The sequence below is a fragment of the Sciurus carolinensis genome, chromosome 8 (genome assembly GCF_902686445.1).
Source record: "Sciurus carolinensis chromosome 8, mSciCar1.2, whole genome shotgun sequence".
Taxonomy (NCBI): Eukaryota; Metazoa; Chordata; class Mammalia; order Rodentia; family Sciuridae; genus Sciurus; species Sciurus carolinensis.
The window spans coordinates 87,655,184-87,678,112 of NC_062220.1; the positions used below are offsets into that span (position 1 = coordinate 87,655,184).

General features: G+C 42.3%; 1 protein-coding gene across 2 annotated transcripts in view; it reads left to right on the forward strand.

Annotated features, from left to right (window-relative positions):
• Creb5 (cAMP responsive element binding protein 5) overlaps window positions 1–22,929 on the forward strand; it is a 387,517-nt gene that overhangs the window by 138,980 nt on the left and 225,608 nt on the right. For both annotated transcript variants that reach the window (XM_047562022.1, XM_047562021.1), the window contains exon 5: window positions 12,545–12,717. In XM_047562022.1, the coding sequence (XP_047417978.1) occupies window positions 12,545–12,717 (173 nt within the window). The remainder of the gene's footprint in view (window positions 1–12,544; window positions 12,718–22,929) is intronic.

A 22,929-nucleotide genomic window follows, 5' to 3' on the forward strand; every position in this document is an offset into this window, starting at 1 on the left:
CTTGGTATGGGGGAAGGAAAAACAAAAACTAGAGCCATCTGTTCTTCTTATATCTTTTTCTCTTCTTGAATTCCATTTTAAGAACTAGGGATCAGAAATGGTCTGGTGCATTTGGATTGGGATAAGTGAGGAAGAATATTATGAATGGGAAAGGATGGATTAAGTGAGGGGAAAATGAAATCAAAGAGATGAGTTGTAATTTCTGGTAGGTGTACATGAGCCTCATTAGAAGGTAACATTGGAACAGATGCCTGAAAGAGGAGAAGGAGGGAGCTGGGTACATATAGGGGGAGAATCCTTTTGGTTTTGGTGAGCAGCCAGTGCCCAGACTCCTGGATGTTAGCAGAACATCAAGGAGTACAGCACAAATCTGGAACAAAGTGAAGAAGGTAAAAGTAGTAAAGAAGGAGATGAGAATGGTAATCAGTGGTACAGTGCAGGATTTTTTTTAACCAAAAAAAAAAAAAAAAATTACAAGACTATATCTCATTGACTCTTATTGTACTTTTCTGGAACCCTGAGGATCCAGAGAACCCAAGTTGCTGCTAGCAGAAAAATTTTAAACCTGCTCTTAATATTCATACAGGATATCCAGAAGCTTCTTTAGGGATTGTTGGGTCTGGTTGTGACCAGTATCCCTGTGCTGTTAGATTTGCTACTCTCAAGAAAAGGATGTTATCTCTTTATATTAGCATGCCATCAACTAGGGCTGACCACACTTCTCATTGGCTTCCTCTGTCCCATTGCATACTTCCGGTTTCGCATGAAGATTGAACAAATACCAGTAACAGCATTTCAGTTAATTGGAAGCCATGGCAATTCCAAGCCACTTGTCCTCCAGTAAAACAGTCACTTCCCAGGATAGAAAGAGCTGCTGAATTCATATCCATCATCAGAACAGCGTAGCAGCACCTTAACATTGGTGAAGTACTAAACAATCTACAAAGCAAGGCCTTTCACGGAGACACCTGCTGGTTTCTGCCAGATGCGAAATGAAGTGTGAGCTCTCATTCTCTATTGTTATGGAGGAGGAAGTCAATCTTGGAGCACATTTTCCTTCCCAGTGAAGATAGCATTTCTAGTTTATGGTAAGAGCATGGTGTTGCCAAGTATTCAGGAATGCAGATGCCCAACCAAGACTCCAGGCAAGGGAGTTTTCCAGCAATTTCATCTTAGTGGGTCAGCCCTCCCCTCCAGCTCTTTTGGCCAGGAAAGATCTGGAGCTGAGGAAGGGAGGCTGGGGGCAGGGACAGGCAAAGGGGAGTCTGCTCAGGTCTGCAGTGCGTCATGAGCCACTTCCACGTGAGTGCCATGTTTATGTTTCTGGTCATTAAGTTTTGTATTCTTTTGAAACGCTGAAGCAACAGACCCCTCAGCATCCCTGTGGTACTTTTATACATGCTTTTATTTTTGGTAACTTGATAAAGTTCTGGTAAGGATGGGAAAGAAATTTGTTTAGTAATTCTAGAATGGGCCTTTTGCCTCTGGCCTCACCAGCCCAGGTTCTCTGTGACTTCTCAGTCTTTCCTGTATGCTCAGCGCCCTCTCTTGATTTTAAAGACCCCTTTCTTCCCCTAAGCCACACAGGTGTGAGAGCCTGGTCTGTCATTGTTGCCACCTGTTTCTCTTTGCTGCACCTGCCTCAGGACCCTGGTTCCTCGCTTGTTTGTAATCACTTCTCTTTGGCATTTTCTGTCTATCCTTCAGTTACTTAGGAGGCTCGCCCTGATTCATTTCAGTGGCTCTGGTTTGAGCTGAGTGGACACCTGGCCATTTGAGGTGACTGTGGAGCCATGTGCTGGTGTCTCTGTTTGTGGATATGACTTATGAGTGTGCAAAGCAGCAAACGTTATCTCTTTAAGTTCGGGTCTCAGGCTTAAGATGGCCGTGTGCCCGACATGGACGAGAGGAAATTGTGTGTTGGTGGCTCTGCATTCTCCTATCATCACCTCAGAAATCACAACTCATTTGCCCATTCGCCCTAATATCATTTCGTTCTGTGCCAGGCACAGAGCTAGGTGCCAGCGACAGAGGAGCAAACAAGACAGGCACTGTCCCTTCCCTCCTGGGATTTATAGCACAGCAATCTGGAAATAATAGTGCTAACAAGTGCACATTGTGAAACATGCTTTAAAGAGAAGCAATGGCATGCTGAGGTAGGAAATAACAGGGGTAGCTTCAGTGAGGGAGGTGACGCTGAGAAAGCGACATTTAGGATGATCCTGAAAAGAAGAGAGGAAGAGAGTCAGTCTATGAATGAAGGGGGGTCAGAGGAGAGAAGAGTAGGGTTGTAAGATACTACGTGTGTTTAGAAATCTGAAGAACTAAAACTCTTTTCAAACCATTATTGCATCTTAACTTTATAGTCAAAGGAAGCAAGGGCTTACTATTCTCACTTTGCACTTGAGTAAACAGATCAACAGATTTATGTGTAGAGAATAGGATTTAGCTAGGCGAAGAAGGAAAGAGGAAACTCTAGGCCTGGGGAGGTGCAGGTAAAAGTATGGAGGTGAGAATCTCCATTTGAGTGTCCTGTGGTGAACTGGCCAGTGAAGCTGGAGTGCAGGGTTTGCAGAGGGTAGAGTAGCAGGAGATGGGGCTGGACATTGAGGGTCTCAAAGTCAGGGCTAACTGTGGGTTTTTAATATGAGGACTAGGGAGCTATTGCAGACTTTTGAATTCGAATGGCACAAGAAAAGCCAGATTGCATCAACTAATTGCACAGTGGGTCTGGAGTGGTCTCAGAGGGACCAGAAGGATTGGAAGGCAGAGAAACAGTAGGAAGAAATTGCACAATCACAAAAGGAGGCAGTAAACCTCTGGAGATCACGACAGAAGTCGATAAACTTCTGAAACGAGTGAGATAGCAAAGAAGATAAGACAGATGTGGGAACCCTGAAGGCACGATGGACAGACTGGAGCAGTTAAGCAAGATCACATGCTAGATGGTGGAATGGGACTATCCCTTTGCCCTTCAGAACATATGCAGTTCGCTCTAGGTGAAGCATTTGTTTCTGGCGTGTTTGTGTGAAGGTGCTTCTCAGGGTCTTAGGCTTTTCATCTGCTTTTTCCCCTTTCTGTATTCCCTCTAAGCTGTGGGTAACTGCAATAAACAGAGTGTTTACTATTTCTGTCTTTTCTTTCCAGAACATTAATTGCTCTTTCCTATGTATTCATTCAGCAAACATGTATGGCACTGCCCCTGTATTAGGCCCTGAAGACAATAATCTGAAGTCATACCGCATCCCTGCGTCAAAGCTTACACAGCAAAAGGGAGCAAAACTGGTCTAAAAAATAAATAAATATACAAGGTGGTCTAAGAGCTTTGAAAGAAGGGTGGTAGAATACAGTAGAGGACAGAGGAGTAGCTAATTGACTCTACCCAGGGGAGAGCTGGTGCTAGCTCTGCGAATGAGGATGATAAGAATACAAACAGTTGTAATAATGGTGACCAACATTTAATGGTCACATAAGTCTCCAACATGGTGGTAAGTGTTGTAACACCTAATTTCATCTTTACACAAGCCTTGCAGAATAGAGCTGCCCCTGTTCAACGAATGAGAAAACTGAATCAGAGAGAGACTACACGCTTGCTCAGGATCACACACCACTCACTCAGTCGCTGAATAACTGAATGCGTCAGGTATCCTCCAAGGGCGTGGCACAGAGGCAGGCGCTGGCTGCTTTCAGGTGAAGTGCACTCTCCTTCTGGAAGGAAGCACTCATGAAGATAAGTCAGGCTCTACAGGGGTGCAGACAGGTTGGGTGGGAGCCCAGAGCAGGGAAAGATGAGGCAGGCCAGAAGAAGTGGTGGACAGCTCCATAGAGGAGGGGGCATCGGAGCTGGTTCTTGAGAATGAATTGACCCGGAACATGAAATATTATGTGCAGAGGTGAAATGGAGGCCTAATTTCCAGGAAGCATCAAGACTTTGTGTGTGAGTGGTACAAGGAGGGGGCAGGGGTTGCCAGATGATATTGCAAAGGTTGGTGGGGGCCAGCTTGTGAAAGGCTTGGGGACATCAGCAGGAGGCAGTGGGTGGGCAGAAGTGTTTCAGGAAACCGGGACCATGATGGACTCTGCAGCATTCTGGAGGAGCTGAGAAATGAGAGAACTTACCAGTGAGCAGTGAGTGCACTTCAATCATTTCTAGTGGATGAGACTAATCTCTACAGTCCAGGGTATCTGTAGGGACATCAACCACACATTGACGCACCTTGAATTCTAGTAACCAGAATACAGTACAGTTGTTTCTTTCCTTTTAACCATAGGTATTCATTTTTTTTTTTTTTAATGTGAATAACACACCACCACAGACTGGCGAGTTATATGAAAAAAGAGGTTTATTTTGGCTCATGCTTCTGGAGGTTCAAGGTGAAAGAACCACATCTGGTGGTGGCTTCTTGCTGACAGAGTCTGGAGGTGGTGTGGGGCATTGTGGGCTGAGAGTCAGGGCATGTGTGTGCCTAGATTCTCTGGTCTCTCTCCCTTTTCTTATTCAGCCACCAGGATTCAATCATGGGAGCCCCACCCTGATGACCTTATCAAATCCTAATCGCCTCCCAAAGGCCCCACTCTAAACACCATAGTGGATTAGGTTTCCACCTTTTAACACCTCAAATGGGGATTAAATTTCAACCTGTGAACCCCTGGAGGACACACTTGAACCATATCTAAACCGTAACACCATGTGATTATATTCAGCAAAAGCAACTCGGATAATAAAGGGGAAGATGAGGACAGAAACATTGAGTCTCAGCCCAGGCATTGAGAATCTGGAAAGGAAGGGGCAGAATCTTTGAGAGTCACCTGGAAACTGTTTCTCACAGTCAAGGGTGGCACCTGAAAAGACATTTATTGTCTTGAGTATTTTACTACAGTATTAAATGAATAGCTATAAAATGCTCACAGGATGCTTTCAGGGCTCGGTTGCCTCCACCCCAGTATTAGAAAAGATGACACAGGTCCAGGGATCGGAGGGGAACACAAACCAGTGGATGGATCTGCTTGTTAGTGTCCTACAGACTCCAGGCTGGCTCTTCCCTCAGGAGCTGTCTGCTTCTGGCAGTGGGGGAGGGGCTGAGGCCACTGAGGGTCACTTCAGTGGTGTGCAAGCCACCCTTCACCCACTGAAGCACCTTCCCTCTGTCCAGGGGCGTCACCTTTGCAGGCAACCTGCTCTTCAAACAGAACACTACTCAGTCATTCTGAAATGAATTAATGGTGTATGCTCAGGCTTTTCCAGCTGTGAAGGTGGTGGCAAAGACGCTGATTGATACTAGGGGTGTGACCAATATGGTGAAAATCCCAGGATCGTGTACCAGCATTTTTTGATCACTCTTTGAATGTCTGTCGTATGGCTTGCAGGCAGACTGTGTTTTTTGCCACGTCACCTTCCTCAAGGAATATTTTTGCCTCAAGACTGTCAAGGCAGTACAGCTTCATGTTTCTGAAGTTGGTTAAGAGCTCTGAAGCCAAATTGCCTGCATCTGAGTTATTCTACTTATTAACTGTGTGATTATGAGAAAGGTCACTTAACCTCTTTCTGACTCATCTGTAAAATGGGAATAACCACCATCCCTAGGTCTTGGACCAACAATAAGGTTTAAATGAGTTTTCTGTTATACAATAAGGATGCATAAGTCTTAGCCATTATTAATATTTTTTCAATTCATATTCCTTGGGAAATATCCACCAAAATGTACTTTCCTCTTAGAGCTTCACATTCTGAACTTCACTAAAAGGAAAGACGTGCATAATTGCTGTCAAATGCTGTGCAGGAACATCTGTCATTTCACATGATCCTGACCACAATCTTGCCCGTTAGATGATTATCTCTGATTTGGAGATGAGGAAGGTATGGCTCAGAGAACTTAAATAACATGCCCCAGATGATATGGAGCTGATGTGAACTTGAACCTCCATCTGGCAGATTCCAATGCCCGTGTTTTCCTTTTGTACCATGGCGCCTCTTAGAATTCTCCAGGAATATGTCACAAAGTCTGAAAAAGCAAAACTTCAATGCATGTAATCAATGCTGGAGTTTTCTCAGTACCCTGTGCTCTCCGCCTGCTCCTGCAGCATTTGTCGGAGATGATTTTATACCCTGTGTCATTCATCTTGTCCCATGTGACTTGCTGAGGGGAACATCATGGAAAGAGTTAAGTGTCCTGTGTGTTCCTGGTGCTGTCTACTCCATGTCTCCAATAATACCTCACTATACCATGGGCATGAGCAGCCTGCCCTCTTCGTAAGACCCCCAAATACTTTCACTGCTCTTGAGAACACCAAAAGGAAGAGTCAAGACCCTTTAGCATCCTTCCTGCACCTCCTGAAAGCCTGGCACTTTCTGGTGCATTGGAACCTTTGCTATTCTGCTAGTGTCTTGCACGTCTTTTGGATGCAGTTCATGGGTGTTTACATCTGAGAAGTTCTAAAAGTCTTCCTACCTTCCCCGGGCACCATTAAGATGCAGACAACTCCAAAATTGTGCAACTCCACTTGTAAATGTGTGTCGGGATGACCCTGGCTCTTTATGGAGAAACCCATAAAGTCTCCACACCTCAACAGTTGGATGGAATATAGATTTGAAGATAATATTTTGGGACCTTATGTGAATCAACCTCCATTCACTTGTATGTTCCAACCTTCACTTTCAATTGTGGCCCACTTCCCTGGTCCTTCATTACCACACCCTGAAATTATAGTTATTTTTAAGAACACGGATGTACATTCATATACACCACATTGTTTTTTGCATATTGTATTCCAAGCCCATGCATGCAGAAAGACAATTACACTCTACCTGAAGCTCACTGAGCATGCAATCAAGACTCATTATTCTCCTGGTTCTCGTCCCATTCACACCCTTTATGTCTCAGAACAGATGAATGAAGAGCAAAATACCACAGGATGTTAAGGGAGGAAGTCAAAGGGTGTGCTGAGGAATTTCAACCATAGAGGGAGAAGTTCAGGTGAAGATTGTTTCTTTTGGAGTACTACCTTTGGTTGCTGATTGATTACACCTTTGGTTAGATCCCTTTTGTGAATTGAATCGGAAGCCCTTGGGCCTGGCAGAAAGCTATAATTTTCAGAAGGTTTCCTTCTACAAAATCTTATGACTGTAGAGAAAAATCAAAGTTTGTAGGCCCATTAATCACAGTCTAAAAAGTCTGTTTGGATGTTTAATGTCTCATAAAATGTAACAGAAGAGACTTATGTAGTATCTGAGCTGGAAAAGATCATGGACACCATGTGGTCCACATCCTCCTTTTTTAATGACAAGGCTACTGAGCTTGGAGATCCTGAGTAATTTACCCAGGTTCCATGCCTACCAGGAGGGGAAGAGAGAATAGACTAGAAGAGAACTCCTAACTCCCAGGCTAGTATATTTTCAAAATTATTACACATTCCTAATCATTTGGAACCATGTGAACTATGGTATGAACTATGCATCATGAATAAGAGACTTGTAGCCACAGAAGAGACCTTGGAAGTCATCTGGTACCATCTTCCTTCTGATGCAAGAATCCTATTGGTGACATCCCTGACAGATGACCATTAGTCCTGGGTTTGCTCCAGTGCCAGGAAGATCAGTACTTTACAAGACATCTTGTTTTGCCTTTGGATATCTCTACATGGTAATAAATTTATTCTGGCAGAAGATCAGATTCGAGTCTTTGAAGCATTGTCCTATTAGGAGCAAAGATAGCCAGAGGTTAGTGACCTGGTATTGGTGATGGTGAGGAGTTTTACTCTTTTACTCCTTGTCAAATGAAGACAATAATGCCTATCTCATAGCACCATTGTGAAGATTAGAGATGCAATTTATAAAGAATCTATCATAGTGCCTGCTTAAAAATGGGTATTCAAATTGTAGTTATTATTGACTTTTATCATGATGATTCCACTTTTTGAAATTATACCCTCTGGAGCAACACAGACTGTGTCTAATCCCACAAATATTTGAAGGCTTTTAGCATGACCCTCAGAGTCTTCTCTTCAGACTAAATATTCCCTGATCCTTCTACCGTTCTTCCTGCCATGCATTTTGGATGCCTTACTTGCTTTCATTACCCACCCACCCCCATTTGTCAATTTCCCCCTTAAAATGTGGTGGCCAAATGTGGTCAGCCCAATGTACTCTACAGTAGAATAATTACTTCCCTTGATCTGGACGTTTTACTTCTTCTAAAACAATCTTAGATTTATGTTAGCATTTTTCAAGGCCAGATCACACATTTGGCTCCAGGAAAACCTGATTCTGCTCTCCAGAACATTAGCCATGCTTCCCAACTTTGTGTCAACTGCAGATTTGACAGGCATGATTTTCACATCTTCATCCAAGCTGTTGATAAAAGTGTTGAACAAGAAAAGGCCAAAGGCTGAGCTTCGAGGAGCACTTGGATCCTCCTCTGCATATGGACATCCACCCAGTGTCATCTACTCGATGACATCGTTTCACCAACTTCCCATCTACCCACCTGCCCTATCAAAAATGACTCTGTAAGACATACTCATTGCTTGTGTTTTTTAAATCCGATATTTATCTGGAGGTAAAAATGCTATTCTTTTATCAATGAAGACAGGTTTTGAATCTATAACTGGGACAATGTGAACTTAGAAAATAATTTCATGTTTGAGTTACTATGTAATGCTTAAAGACATAAAATCACCTTCTCTGAACATGGAATGATAATGCTTTTGCCAGATTATTTTTCCAAAATGTTTTGGAATTGCTTTTTGGGTCTGGGGAAAGTAGGCTGAAAAATTTGCAAGTTTTATGTGTGAGGAAGAAAGATTATTTAAGGGTTAGAAGATGACTTTCAGGAACTTTCCCATCTCCGGTGGAAATCTCAACGACAAAGAGATTATCTAAAATGTTGGTGGGGAAGTTGAATTTCATCAGTGTACACTATCCACATGTATGAAAATATGCTGAACCCCATTAATATGTACAATTGGTATGTGCTGATAAATTTTTCATTAAAATTGGTGAATGTGAATGTAGAATATATATTCCTAGACACTAATTTTTATTATTTTCAGTGAATCTCAGAAAAGATTATTAAGCTTTTTTGTGTGGGAGAAGTGTGTTATTAAGCATACTTTCCTTCAAGGAAATCAAACCAAGTTTTTTATGTTTGGTATAAAGTCAGGTTTTTTTTTTTTTTTTTTTTTTTTTTTTTTTGGCGGTACTGGGGATTGAACCCAGGGCCTTGTGCTTATACCAACTGAGCTATATCCCCAACCCTAAAGTCAATTTTTAAGCAAGACTTTTTGTGGTGTATGTAAAAGCATTATTGTTAGTCATTTATGTGAAAGTGTTCAAAGATTAGAAGCTCACTTCTTGGCATCGGCATCTTTCAAGGTCTCATTTAATATTTTTTCAAAGACTTTACTTTCTAACCTTTCAATATACACACTGTGTGACCTTCTTCTTCTCCTCCTCCTCTCCTTTTTATTTTGTACTGGGGATTGAACCCAGGGTTGCTATCCTCCTGAGCTGTATGCCCAGTCCTTTTCATTTTTTTTTTTTTTTTAATTCTGAGACAGGGTTTTGCTAAGTTGCTGAGGGTCTCACTAAATTGCAAGACTGGCCTCAAACTTGTGATCCTCCTGCCTCAGCCTCCTGAGTCATTGATACTAAAGACATGTGCTGCCAGCCCAGCTTGTATGGCTTTCTTCTTAATCCTATTCTTCTCCATTTCTCCTGCCCATAATTGAACAAGTGCCTTGATACCTAGAACTCAGCATAGTTCCAGATTACAAGGTAAATAGACAGGATGTTAGCACTCCCCCAAATTGAAACAGGTATAAAAATGTAAGATTTCATCCTCCTGAATTTTCCAGGAAGGTTATCGTTCGTTCATTGCCATGATAAGCCAGGCACTGAGTAAGGCAACGGAGATACGGGGAGTAAGTCAAATCCAGTTCCCTATCTCATTGTACTTACAGACAAGGGGAGAAATGGCTACTAATCAGAAAATTGAAACTAATGGTAAACTTGTAAAATATCCTACAAAGGAAGAGGAAGTAGTGCTTATCACTGGGAAGGTCAGGGAAGGCTTCTGTACATGAGGTGAGGCTCAGTCTGAGAGTTGAAGGTGGAGTCAGAGAAAAAGCTTCCATGTCAGAAAACAGCCCTATTCCAAGACCTGGTGCTGAAATGGAATGAAGTCAGAAGGAGGGCAAGAGAAATCCAGAAAGGTGGGATGAAATACTGAGAACCAGAGAGAAGGTGGTGTCTGATGAGCCAGGGAGGAAGGAAGGGTCCCACATGGGCTTTGGAGGTCACACAGCGAGTGCTGTCTGTACCTTCCAACCCCTCCAAAGTCATCCAGGGGCTTGAGGTGAGGGACTCATGGTGGGAGCTGCGTGTGATGTCATCAGATTTGAGTTTCAGACTCGTCTCTGCAAGGGTAGTGTAGGAAGGAGGAGGAAGAGAGGCCGGAAGGACTGGGGGAGTCCAGTTCACGCACTGTCTACCAGGAAAGGTTAAGTATAGGTTGGTGGGAGGAGGGAGGAAGGATAGACAGAGATGAGGGTTGCTTTGTTTAAATGTGTAGGACTTGGGACTTTCACATGGAGATGACCAAGGAGAGGCGTCCTGGGTAACTCAAAGAGGTTTCATATATGTTCTTCTTTGTCTGTTTAAATTGAGATTTTTAAAAATTAAATTGTATAACCTTATTGATAACCTCTGGTTGCATAGATCAGTAGAAATCGTTCTAGAAGGAGACGCAGAAAATCCTTCTATGCCTCAGAATTGTTATTGACAATGCAGGTGAAAAAATTGAGTGTTTTTGAGGATGTAAACAATGGAAAATATGATCCCCATCATTGTTCACCTCATCCAGATCTCATTAAGACTGGGGAAATACTTTTGGTAAGGTTCAATTAAAACAAAAACCACTATTTCTATGATTATTATTATTTTAAGTTTGATTTTCTAAATCTCTCGATCCTAAACAAAGAAATAGAGCGTAACACCTGCCTGCACAGCCACCCTGGCACAAATCACCACTTCCTTTCATCTTGCTTTACACAACCACAGTGTTTTCCCATGTCAGAAGAACTTTCCAGTATGGAAGAGGGGCCCTTGGACCGTGTGTGTATATATATAAGCCTTTGGGATCCTGCAACAACACAATCAGCTCACAGTCTGCGCCAGGTGCCCAGGTTCCAACTGGACTCTTGACAAACTGTGTGGTCAGGATTTAGAAATCAGAACCTGGGAAAGGTGCCGTGTGATGGACACAACCACCTCGGTCCCTTATATGTTATCACCATCATTTAACACGTCGTGCAGGAAATCCTGTTCTTTGCAGAAGAACTTCAAAGAACCACTTCTAGTTCTCCTGGGTAACATTTATTTTTTCTTTGCTAATGCCAAAGCGTAGACAGATATATATTTTTCCTCGAGCAAATTGCTAGCGACACTCCATTTTTTTTCCCCTCCCATCCTCAACCCTTTGTCCAGCTGACCTCTGGAATTTCTCTCCTCTTCGAGGCTGCAGGGCTGTCCCTGAATGGCCACAGAAGTCTTCTCATTTCCCTTCCCTGTTCCTTAGGTTGGCTGTGCACTCTGTTTTTCTTTATTGGATTCTGAATTTCTTTCTCACCTTCCAGCTCCTGTCTTTTCAACCATTTTTACCTTGAATGTTATAGTTGATGCTTGAATTTTAAACCAAAAAGCTTCCAATCCAGTCTACAGAAATAAATGCATGATGCTACACCCCTGGAGGGACTCAGGTGTGTCATTTGTTCTATCACTAGTTTATTCACATGACACGTGTGTACTGAAATCCTGCCATGCTCCAAACACCATGGGATGGAGTTGTGACCACAGACACCCTACATTCTAGAGGAAAGAACGGTGGACAAGTAAACACACAAGCAGTCCCTGTTCTCAATTCCAGCATTCCATACAATTGTTGTAGTTGAGTGAATGGAAGTAAAGAATGTTGTGACTGTTCCTCTTGTCATGGATCCTTGATGCCCTGTCAGCTATTCGAATCATCCATCTTCATTTTACTGATTGTTGAGTACTCAGATAATGATTTGGAAAAGTTATAGTTTCCTGGAAAAGAAAAGAAAAAAATCTAGTTGGCCACTCGTATGGGACTGAAAGCCAAGAAATAAGCCAGTGTGCTTGTCATTCAAAGTAGGTTGCAGAACCAAATTCGCTAAATCATGTATTATGCACTTACCGCAGAATCGCTTTCAAGTGCAGCGTATATCATACGGAGTCAGAGAAGCTAAGCACTAAATATCCCTGATGTAAACCTCGCATCAGGATGGCGGCAGAGTGATAAGCCAACTTTGGGGCATTTCCCTTTGTGCTCTACTCTAAGACCGAGTAGTTATTTTTCATCTCCTCGTAGCTGTAAGTTATAACAAGATGAATGGGCCCAATGCTTGCCAGAAGCCATAACTCTGTTCAGTTGACATGACCAGATTCCCAATTTTGGCCTTTGAGAGCTTGGGAGTAGAAAGAAACACTGCCTCCCTCTGACCTTTCTCCTCTGTCTTCTCTGGGCAGAATATCCCGATGCATAATACAGTTGGTGGGGCCATGACGGGGCCTGGAGCTCACCAGCTTGGCAGCACCCGGATGCCCAACCACGACACCAGCGTTGTGATTCAGCAAGCCATGCCATCGCCCCAGTCCAGCTCTGTCATCACACAGGCGCCTTCTACCAACCGCCAGATCGGGTAAGGAGACCTCCTCGGCTGTCTCTGGTCCTAGAATGTTCTGGACTTTCTCCTTAATTCGGGTGCTCAGATTGGTTGGTTTTCCTGGCTGATGTAATATTACTGAGAATTCAGAGTGATGCTTTTGATGAGAGAAGGGAGCCTGTTTGGTGGAGGCTGTTTTGATCCTGGAAGGGGAAAGCAAGTCTCTCTCTCTGTCCTCATTTCTTCAAGATTTGTAAACTTGAAAATGGTTGCAGGTACAGTTGCAGGGTGTTATGGAGACCAGAGCAGAGAGCTCAGGATGTGTGCTGAAGGATGGTGGAGGGAAGTCCCCCACCAGCCTCCTTCTGGCAGAGAGCACGCCTCCCTTCCTGGGCACTTGTGTTGCCTGGCTATTCCCACAGTTCTTCTCCTGATCCTTCTTCCCTTCTTCTCTTCCTTGTTAATACCTCCTTATTAACTCTTCCTCCTCTACGCTGGCCCATGCTCATTTCCAGAACAAACAAAACAAAGCAGGCCCTCTCCCTCTCATTTATTAAAAAGACAACCCTGAACCATTGAGGATAAATTGGTAGAAGTGTCCCATCATTGAATCCCAGACACCCCTTGTCATGTGACAGAAACTTCTCTCAGTTCTCAGTATCACTGTCCAGTTCCAGCCCTGGCTTGCTACACAGTGTGGTCTCATGATCAGCATCTTCGGCATTACCTGGAAGTTTCTGAGAAATGCAGAATCTCTGACCCAGCTTCCTTATCTCCAGAATGAGGATGGAGTCTGTTTTTTCCAACTTCACAAGAGTAAAGATGAAATAAAAGATTTAAGAGCACATTGGGTTCTTAGGAAGAAAAGGTAATAACTTAAGCCAAAGAGCTATGATAAATGTGTATCACTCGATGTTGACAACTGGTTGCTCTATGTTCCCAGAAGTGTCTCCTTAAAACAGGAAGAGGAGCTTGCTCTGTTGGTACACGCATCAGTGTTCAGGTTGAATTTTCTGTTGACTATTGGATATGGTGATTTTTGAAAACATTTACAAGTTTCCCCACAATTTGTCATTGTGACACCCTGTCTCTGCCACTCTTTTAATGTTGTAGTAGATCCCAGATTAACAGTGAGCACGGGGGATAGCACTGCTCACCGCTCTCAGAATGCTCTAGAATGGGTATCTTGGAACTCATGTTTCTGGGCATATCAGGATATGTTCTGAAACCTTCTATGAGTTTGCCATGGACACATTTGGTCTCCCACTGAAGAAAGGGAAAATTAATCTGGCCTTTTGGAACTTTGGTTTTATTTAAAGAAGTCAGTGCTGAATGAGCAAATATCTATTAAAGATTTCTTTTTTTTTTTTTTTTCTCAATGACTATGAGAGAATAATGTTGCCATTATCTAAGGCAAGATCCCATTATGTGCTGAAAGGATGGAACCGATTGATTAACAACAGCATCCAAATCTCAAGGGACACCTGCCCTCTAGGGGGCCTGGCTCTGGGCAGACAATTCACAGTTAGGCTAGCTAATTATAATTATTTTATTTTTCTTTCAAGGGGGAAAAAGAAAACATAAAATGTGCTGGAGTTTACTAGCAGTTTTACAGCATTCCTTCCCCCCTGGAGCTCTCCTGCCTGCCCGCCTCTGCCCTCACCAACCACCCTCTTGGAGGCCCTTAGTGTTCCGCCATTGTTAGTACAGCACTGGTTTTTATGAAACAGTCTTTTAAGGGTTAGCACTAAATTTTTAGATGGGTGTTGACTCTGTCAGTCATTTACCCAGCTGGCGCAGGACTGTACATTTGGGTGACATTCGTAGGCAGTGTCACTCTGCCTGGATGGATGGGGGTGTCCCTCTGGTACGGGTGACCTCCTGACGCACTCCTTCTTCCCATTTCATCCCTATCTTGGGGTGTCGTATATCTTTCCTGGTGTGTTCTAGGAGATAATTGTCACTTTTAGGACTCTGTCTCATTGCCAAGTTGGAGGGAGGCTATTTCTTTTCTTCAGATTCTTCCCTGTTGGGCTTACTATGTTGATTCAAACCCACACATCCTGTCATTTCCATTTTTCTCCATGTGACCCATCCAAAACCTTGCCCGGATGATCGTGGGGGCTCATGGAGAAACAGCCCAGCCCATCTCACCAGTGGGTTCAGTATGAAACTCTAGGTGGTAACATTTGGGGTTGGTTGACTCTTTTATTTCTCTCAGCAAAGAGGAAATGAGTACTTATTTTAAAACATGAGTTCCCTCTGGAGACTCTGTCTTTAAATGAGCATTTGAAATTGCAGATAGCTTTTTTTATTCTTCTCTGTGTGTGTGTGTGTGTGTGTGTGTGTACGCGCGCACTTGTGTGTGGCTGCACAGAACCATATTGTAGTCATATTCTGATTTTTATCACAACCTCAAATATTTAAGTGTCAAAATCTGGCCAAGCCACCTGCAAATGTTTGCCATGGCTACTGGCCAACAAAAACAGCAAACAGCAATGAAAGTCTTCATTCAGGCTCAGCGCGTAAGCTGCATCCAGCCAGAGAGGCTGGGACCCACCTGTGCCCTCGCACACTGCTCTTGTGCTGTGGCCAGCGGGTGTGTTCATGACTGGAACTTTGTGGGAGGGGGGCTGCCTGGCTCCTTATCCCCATCTTTCTTTGCCTTCCACCAGTGCTCGGCTTCTGTGGCCACCCTACTTTTGCTCTTCTCTGTCTTCCGCTTTGTATGCTGTAAAATTTAAGCTTAGAGGCTTAAATGCATTGGGAGTGATATTAACATAAAGGACTGAAAAATGGAAGTGGTGCCAGTTACCAGGGAAAGTTTTGGGGTCAAAGCGTACACATCCTTGGAATCATTTGACTTTTATGCTTTTTGAGCAGGCATTGAGCCAGAGCAGACTAAAATGAGTGAAAACGCAAAAAAAAGGACGAAATAATGTTAATAGTAGGTAGATAAATAAAATATGCGACTCCTATCCCATCCCATAGTTACCTTTCCTATGCCCTGTGCTCCATTCTGTAAAAGTAGTGCTATTATCTCAATAGAAACTGGAGGTAAGTATAAATATCCCAAATTGCACTTGTGTGGTTAGGCAGGCTAGAAAAACACATGGCTCTAGGGAGTGTGGGAGGCATCCCCAAACTAGTGACTACTTGTGCTCAGTCAAACTGGCAGACGCTCTGTCGGGAAGAGTGTCTTTGGCTGATGGATGGTAGAATTTTAGAAGATAAGTTTCCCAGATGGGGTGAAAAAAGTGAGCCATGGGCTGTGTGGAGACAAGAGAGACAGAAAATAAGCATGTGTTAATAAAGATGAAATCAATTCAGCCTTGAACCAAGTACGTGGCAGATTCCAAATGGTATCTCTCTCCAGTCATTTTTATTAGATATCATGTAACAGGCTCATTAATTCAGGATCAAGTCAGCAGAGCCTGGGAAAAATGGCGATGAGCAGGTAAGGGTAGTGGAAATTCTCTCTCTCTCTCTTTCCCTGTCTCTGGGGCTCTTATCACATGAGACATTTTTGTAGGAGCCAATGATTAGTTGAGAAGGTGGCTACAATCTTAATAGATCCCAGCTTTCCTAAGAGTCTTTTAATTCGTGCTCAGTAATTCTTTGGGAGTACAATGAAGATAATCTGGAGTGTGGCGTTCTACAAGAATGGATGACAGTGTAGAGCTCTGACAGTTATGGGAGGCACTGCCAAAATGTTCTACAACTTTTCTTCATGCTTTTTAATTCTCTGTAGGGAATTAGACAAATGCATTAGTTCATTAGCTTATTGGTGAGACTTATTTGACAGTAATTGCTTACAGTGGAAGTATTATGCATCTAACATCAACATACAAATGTGGAATATTCCAGTTAAGCTAGTGAATTAGCTAGCTATATCAGGAAACTTGGAAATGTGCATATATGAAGCTATTTATGTATGAAATCCCCTCTTGATTTTACACCAATTCTAGTTTTGTTGTATAAATGGCCACAAGATATTTAGCTCTTAGACCTTTGGTTATATGGGGCTATACTTAGGCCATAAGGATCTAATACTTAGAAATTTCTGTCAAGTATTTTATGCTTTAATTAATTCTTTTTGATTTTATGTAAAGTATCATGGAAACAAATCTTGTTTTATGGAAAAATAAAAAGTTGCTGTTACTCATTATAAGTGATACCTCCTCTCACCCTGTGATTCTTTATCCCCTTTCTCTCTGCAACCCTGACACAACATGTCAGGCAAAATATCAGAGGTGTCTCCATGGACAGGACCAAGAAAAGCAAACAAATAAACAGAAAACCTCTAATAGTAATTAAAAGGAAAGCTTATTACACCTCAGGACATCAAAAGCAGTGCTATTTCTTCAATCAAGCAAGGTTGTGAGTCATTGCTGTCTGAGTTGATATGTCACCCAAAGTGACATCAAGAAGGAATGTTAATAGATTTGAAGGGTTTAGGCCATTGTTTCTCTGAAAAATAAATAAATAAGGAGAGTGGTCAGTAAATGATGCATTCACAGAAAGGCACAGCTTAAAGATCTAAATAACAGAGCAACTCTGTGAAGTTTTCTTAAAACTGAGCACAACTAAAACCACCACTGTCTACCACAGGCTAATGCTGGGGACAGGCAGGCTGGACCCTTTCCTGCTGGAGGTGGTGGGGGCCAGGTCTCAGGCTGTCCTGCTCCTCAGTCCTTAGCTAGGACAACTTGTAGGCCCCTTTGAGTAATTCAGACCAGAAGCCATTATTTCCTGCTTTGTGTTTTGCTGAATATCACGGCTATGAACATAGCTTTATTGTTAGAAAGTTGCTGGATCTTTCACAGCCCTGAGAACATTTATGAGGGCCCTTTGGGGGGATGCTTTCTGGGAGGGTCGACAGACTTAACCATATGGCTCCCGTTAAATCCCATGCAGAGCCTTGAGAAATTACCTCTGACAAGGGGGCCAGCAGCCTTCCACTCACAGGGTTTTATGTGTGGAACGAAACATTAAGTACTGATACTTGAGGAAATATAATGTTTCTTAACATTCAAAAGTTGTAACACCACATGGTATTGTGGCTAGATTAAGGGGGCAGAGCCAGAACACAGGAGCATGTGGCTGGGTGTCCCAAGAAGCAGAAAAAAACACCCCTGCTCTTGTCTCCAAATCTGGCTGTTGCCTCTCATTTCTCAGGCAAGTATTGTGTCTCGCTGCCTCAGCTCTTTACCTAGCACCCAGAAAGGCTGGGCTACTTGGGAAAGAAAATCAAAGATCATTCATAGATATGTCTTGTGCTGATAGAAAATCCCTTGATTGACAGACTAATACTGAAGAAAAGGAAGAAAAGTGGTATGTATTCAATACTTACTGTGTGCTAGGTCCTAAGCTGGCTTTTCATGTGACTTCCTGTATTCTCCAGTGGCTCAGAGAGGTAGGCATTATTTACTCCACTTTTATGCTCCAAGAAGAGAAGTAAGATGTCAAAAATTCCTAGCTGTGAGTTCAGCAGAGTTCTGGAAGTAGGTCTATTGGACCTCAAAGCACCAGTTTTCTCCATGCTTCTGGCTAGGACAACCTTATGTCATGGAAGACAAGTGAGAATGTGTGAGAGGAGAGAACCATCCATGCTTAAGAGCTGGCTAATGCTCAGTCCATGTGATTGCAGCAGGAAGAGCTTCTTTACATTTGCACACCTGCAGGGTGGTCAGGGAGAGGTGGATGCACACTGAGTTGTCAACAGCTGCTTTGATATTTCAGAAGAAATATATTGGCGTTCCTCAGTACTCCTGGAGATCAGAGAATGTCTTGTGCCCATGGAGGCTTAGAGTGGAACTAGATTTTCAAGACCTTCTAAACAGGTCCACTCATGGGTTAGAAAACTGAAGTCATCACAGAGCAGTGACTATCCTTGTCTCCAATGATCAGTTGCTCTGCATTTGTCTTCTTGGGTTGCAGGAAGACCCCTATCCATTGCCCAGGTGCAGGGCAATGGATTCATTCATTCCAGTTTCTCTCAGGATAAGTGACTGCTGGTGACCTTCTCTTCAAGGAAGCTTTCATTTCTGGATCTTGCAAGCAGAATCCTAGCTTAGATTTCCTGGAGTTTCCAAAAAAGTGTCTCTGCGAGCCTTTTGACCCTATTTTGGAACAGATAGACACAGACGAGATCCTGTTTCTGGAGTAAATAGCCCTGGATCGTCCAGTCTGTGCCTACAGCAAGTCTAGACATTTGTTCTTACGTGCAGCCTATTGAGACATTATGACTGGAAAATAGGAACTTGCTCAGAGCCAAACCACATCAGGGCAGAGGGGAGTCATGGAAAAGTATTGGTCATGGGTTCAGAGGTCAAGGGTTTCAGTTTAGGCTTTGCCATCTAAAAGGTCTGTAGTCTTGGCCAAGTCTCATTCTCCCTGGGCCTGTTTTCCTTCATATACCTAGAAGGGTTATCCAATTGATAAACACACCTGGTCCCAACTCCAATATGCTCATTCAATGCTTCCTTTTTGTCTCAAATTTATGTTCTCTTTTGGTTTGTTTTCCTTCAGGAGCTGAGTTTGGTTGGAGCTCTAGATTATGTGAGCTTCAGAATATGTTTACATGATCCAGGGGACAAGAATAGAATAGAGTCTGGGAATGATCAGAACAGGCCACAGCAGAAGAAAGGGCCCTGGTCTAGGAAGCCAGAGAGGCCCAACTTCTAGCGTCAACTCCTAGGGGAACAATAGTCACGTCTTCTTTTTTCCAGCTGCTTTGTTTACAAGGCACATTTCCCTATATCATTTACTGATTTAGCGCATGACATTTTTCTGTTACGTGGAATTAATACACCCATTTTATAGTGGAGTAAACTGAGTCTTGGAGATTAAGGGACTTGCCCCACATCATCCTAATAATGGCCAGAACCAGAACTAGAACTCATACCACTTAAACCACACTGTCCCATGGGTCCAAATGACCTTGACTTCCCCAGGTTTAAATTTCCTTCCTCACTTGTAAACTGGGGAGGTATCACCAGAAAATCTTCATTGTCCTATTTAGCACTAAAATGCTAAAGATTTTCATAACAAATTTAATTTTTGAAAATGACTTGGCAAGATTAAGTTCTTTGGGGGCTCAGGGTTATGTGCCCATGACTATGTGTGGTTTCCTCTCTCAAATTAATCTCATCAAGCAATTGTTCTTTTATTCTCATTTTGCTAAAAGTGGCTTATTGTTTGGCAATATAACTAGAAAGATACATTAAACAGTGAAAGATATAAAACAAATTCGATCCAAGAGACCTGGATGATGATTTTGCCATACAACTCTGTGGGAAAATGTAATCCATTGTCCTATTTTTTGGCATTTTTATCTTTGGGGTTACCTTATGGCAGACCAGAAATATGAGGCTTTAGTTTATATTGTTAGGATATTCCCATGGGTAAACATTGGATAAAGTACCAATAATTAAATATTTGGATTTGAGGGTATACATACTCCCATAATGTAAAATGCAATGGTAACTGTACTTTCTGTATTTGTCATAGTCCCTCCATCAGGGTTGGTTCTGCATTTCCTGTTTGTAGGGCGTAAAGCATGGATGAATACCTAGCAGGTCCATATGGCTCATATGTTTAGAGAGTCTCATGACTAAGTCTAACCATTGATTGAAGAATCCCAAGGGGAAATAACTAGTGTGTGCAGTGCTCTGGATGTTAAAAATAAAGCTTGATAAACCTGAGTGGGTCCTTCGGAAATGGTAGACTACTTTGATATTTTTTTGGAGACTGAACATGTCCATTGAGCAGGGCTTTGTCTTAGTAAACGTTTTAGATTATTTGGAACTTTTAATTTTGTAATATCATCTGACTCATAAGGTGTAAATAACTTTTGTCTGAATCGATTAACAAATAGGTTCTAAGTTAAGAGAGAAGCACTGTTGTAGGGATTTCCACATAGCCTACGCTGCCCATTGCATGAACAGTATTTTCATATAATTGGGCATTTGGGAATCCAAAAGATAATTCATTCAACAAGTTCTTTCATATGTATTTTTTTCTCTTTCCACATTTTTAATGGTGCATTATAGTTGTTCAAAATGTATTTTTAATTTGTTAGACCAAATGGATTTTTCTCTATCATCAATTTTATATACTTCCTAATGAGGATTTTGTTAAAGATTAAACAAACTTTATGGATATTTTGCCTGAGGTTGAATGAGAATAACATATAAATATCCAATTTGGATGCAAGGGGAATTCTTAATTCTTGATATTAAGATTCAGTTATGGGCTAGGGACATAGCCCAGTTGGTAGAGAGCTTACCTAGTGTTTTAGTCAGCTATTTCACTGCTGTGACTCAAAGAATCTCATTAGCACAGTTGTAGAGGATAAAAGGTTTATTTGAGGGCTCATGGTTTTAGAGGTCCTAGCTCCATTCCTCAGGGCTTGAGGTGAGGCAGAACATCATGGAAGAAGAATGTGGCAGAGGAAAGCAGCTCACATCATCAGGAAGGACAGAGAGAGAGAGAGAGAGAGAGAGAGAGAGAGAGAGAGAGAGAGAGAGAGAGAGAGAGAGAGAGAGACCATGTTTCAGATACAAACTATATACCCCATAGCCATACCCCAATTCCCACCTCCTCCAGCCACACCCTACCACTTCAATTAATCCCATCTGGGATTATTTCACTGATTGGGTTAAAACTCTTACAACCCAATCATTTCTCCTCTGAACCTTCTGCATTGTCTCACATGTGAGCTTTTGGGGGTCACCTCACATCCACACCAAAAGACCTAGCATGCACAAGGCCCTGGGTTCAATATCCAGCACCACCACCCCCTCCACCAAAAATAGATTCAGTTATTTTCTGATAAAATTCTGTTTCAACAAAGTGGTGCAAAGCCATTGCTAGAGGGATTAGTAGCTCTCTATGGTGTCTCTGACTCTCTACTCATAAACTCTAAGTTTGAACAGGCCCCTTGACCTTGCTGGGCCCTATTTTTCCATCTTATGAAAAGAAAGAATGAAACTAGATTGTCTAAAGTGATCTACTCTAGCCCAAATCCTTAATAATTCTAATGCAGACTCTTAGAAGTGTGTCCTCTTGTTCTGACTCAGTCCTGACAACAACTCTTTTTGGTTGATGTGGGCTGTTGAAAGAAGAAATTCCATAGGGCAGGTGCATTCACATTTAGCAGATATTCTAATAATCGATTTGCCAAGTATGTTGCACTTTTGGTAAATATCAACTTAAATTTCCTGTAGAGTAATAAACATTTATAATGCTACCAGACACATTTAAAAGAACTTGGAGTTTTACAGTTTTCCCCCTTCGGCAAAGTGCATTTTGGCTGATGCTTAGGCCAGTAAAGCCTGCAAGATGATAGGACCCTTGTGGGCAAGGGGTAGAGACAAGCTGGAATGTGCTTGGGTTGCTTTCGCAGGGTCACAGACCTTTGCAAAGAACAGATGGCCCCAGACACCTTGAAAATGCTAGAAATGACTTCCTGAATAACTATATACCCATCATATCTTGGTTTGGATATGGTAATTCACCAGGCAACTGCATTGCACTTTATAGCTGACATCCAGTGGATTGTTTTTAGTCCATGGAACCCATAAACATTTTGTATATGAATAACCATAATGATAACAGAACAATAAACACCCATCCCCAACTCACCAAGCTATTGAACACTTGTCAGATGCAGAGTGTTCTTCTCAGATTCTCTAGAGGGTCAGGAGACCAAGCATTTGGCAGACTCTCAAGGATTTCTGCTTATCATGACACTTCCTCACGTTTTCCCCTGAAGTCTTGCTCATATTGAGCACCTGAAGAGATAAGCAGTAAAATGCTAGGTTAAAGAGAATGTAAGTGAATACAGCCTGATTCTGCTCCAGTGTTGCTTGGGTTGTAGGAGTGGGAACTTTTGGATGAATGAATGCAGTGGAATCAAAGTCTACTTTTAGTCTTTCTCTATCCTGCACTGAGCCAGGGTATATTTTTAGTGACAAAACTAAACAAAAATGCAACTTTATAGATGCATATTCCAAATCATGGCCTCTCTAAAACATTGAAAGAACGAATTTAAAATATCCAAACTAAACTGTACACTGTTAAAGGTGACTGAGGAATTTTACAGTCCAGGTGCACCCAAATGAAAATTGTATGTGTATGTACACACATTTCATAATATTTTGTTTTACTGGAACATAATTTAGGCCTTTTGGCATGCATATAACCTTATTCAAAACACTTGGAGAATTTTTCCAGGTGTACTCT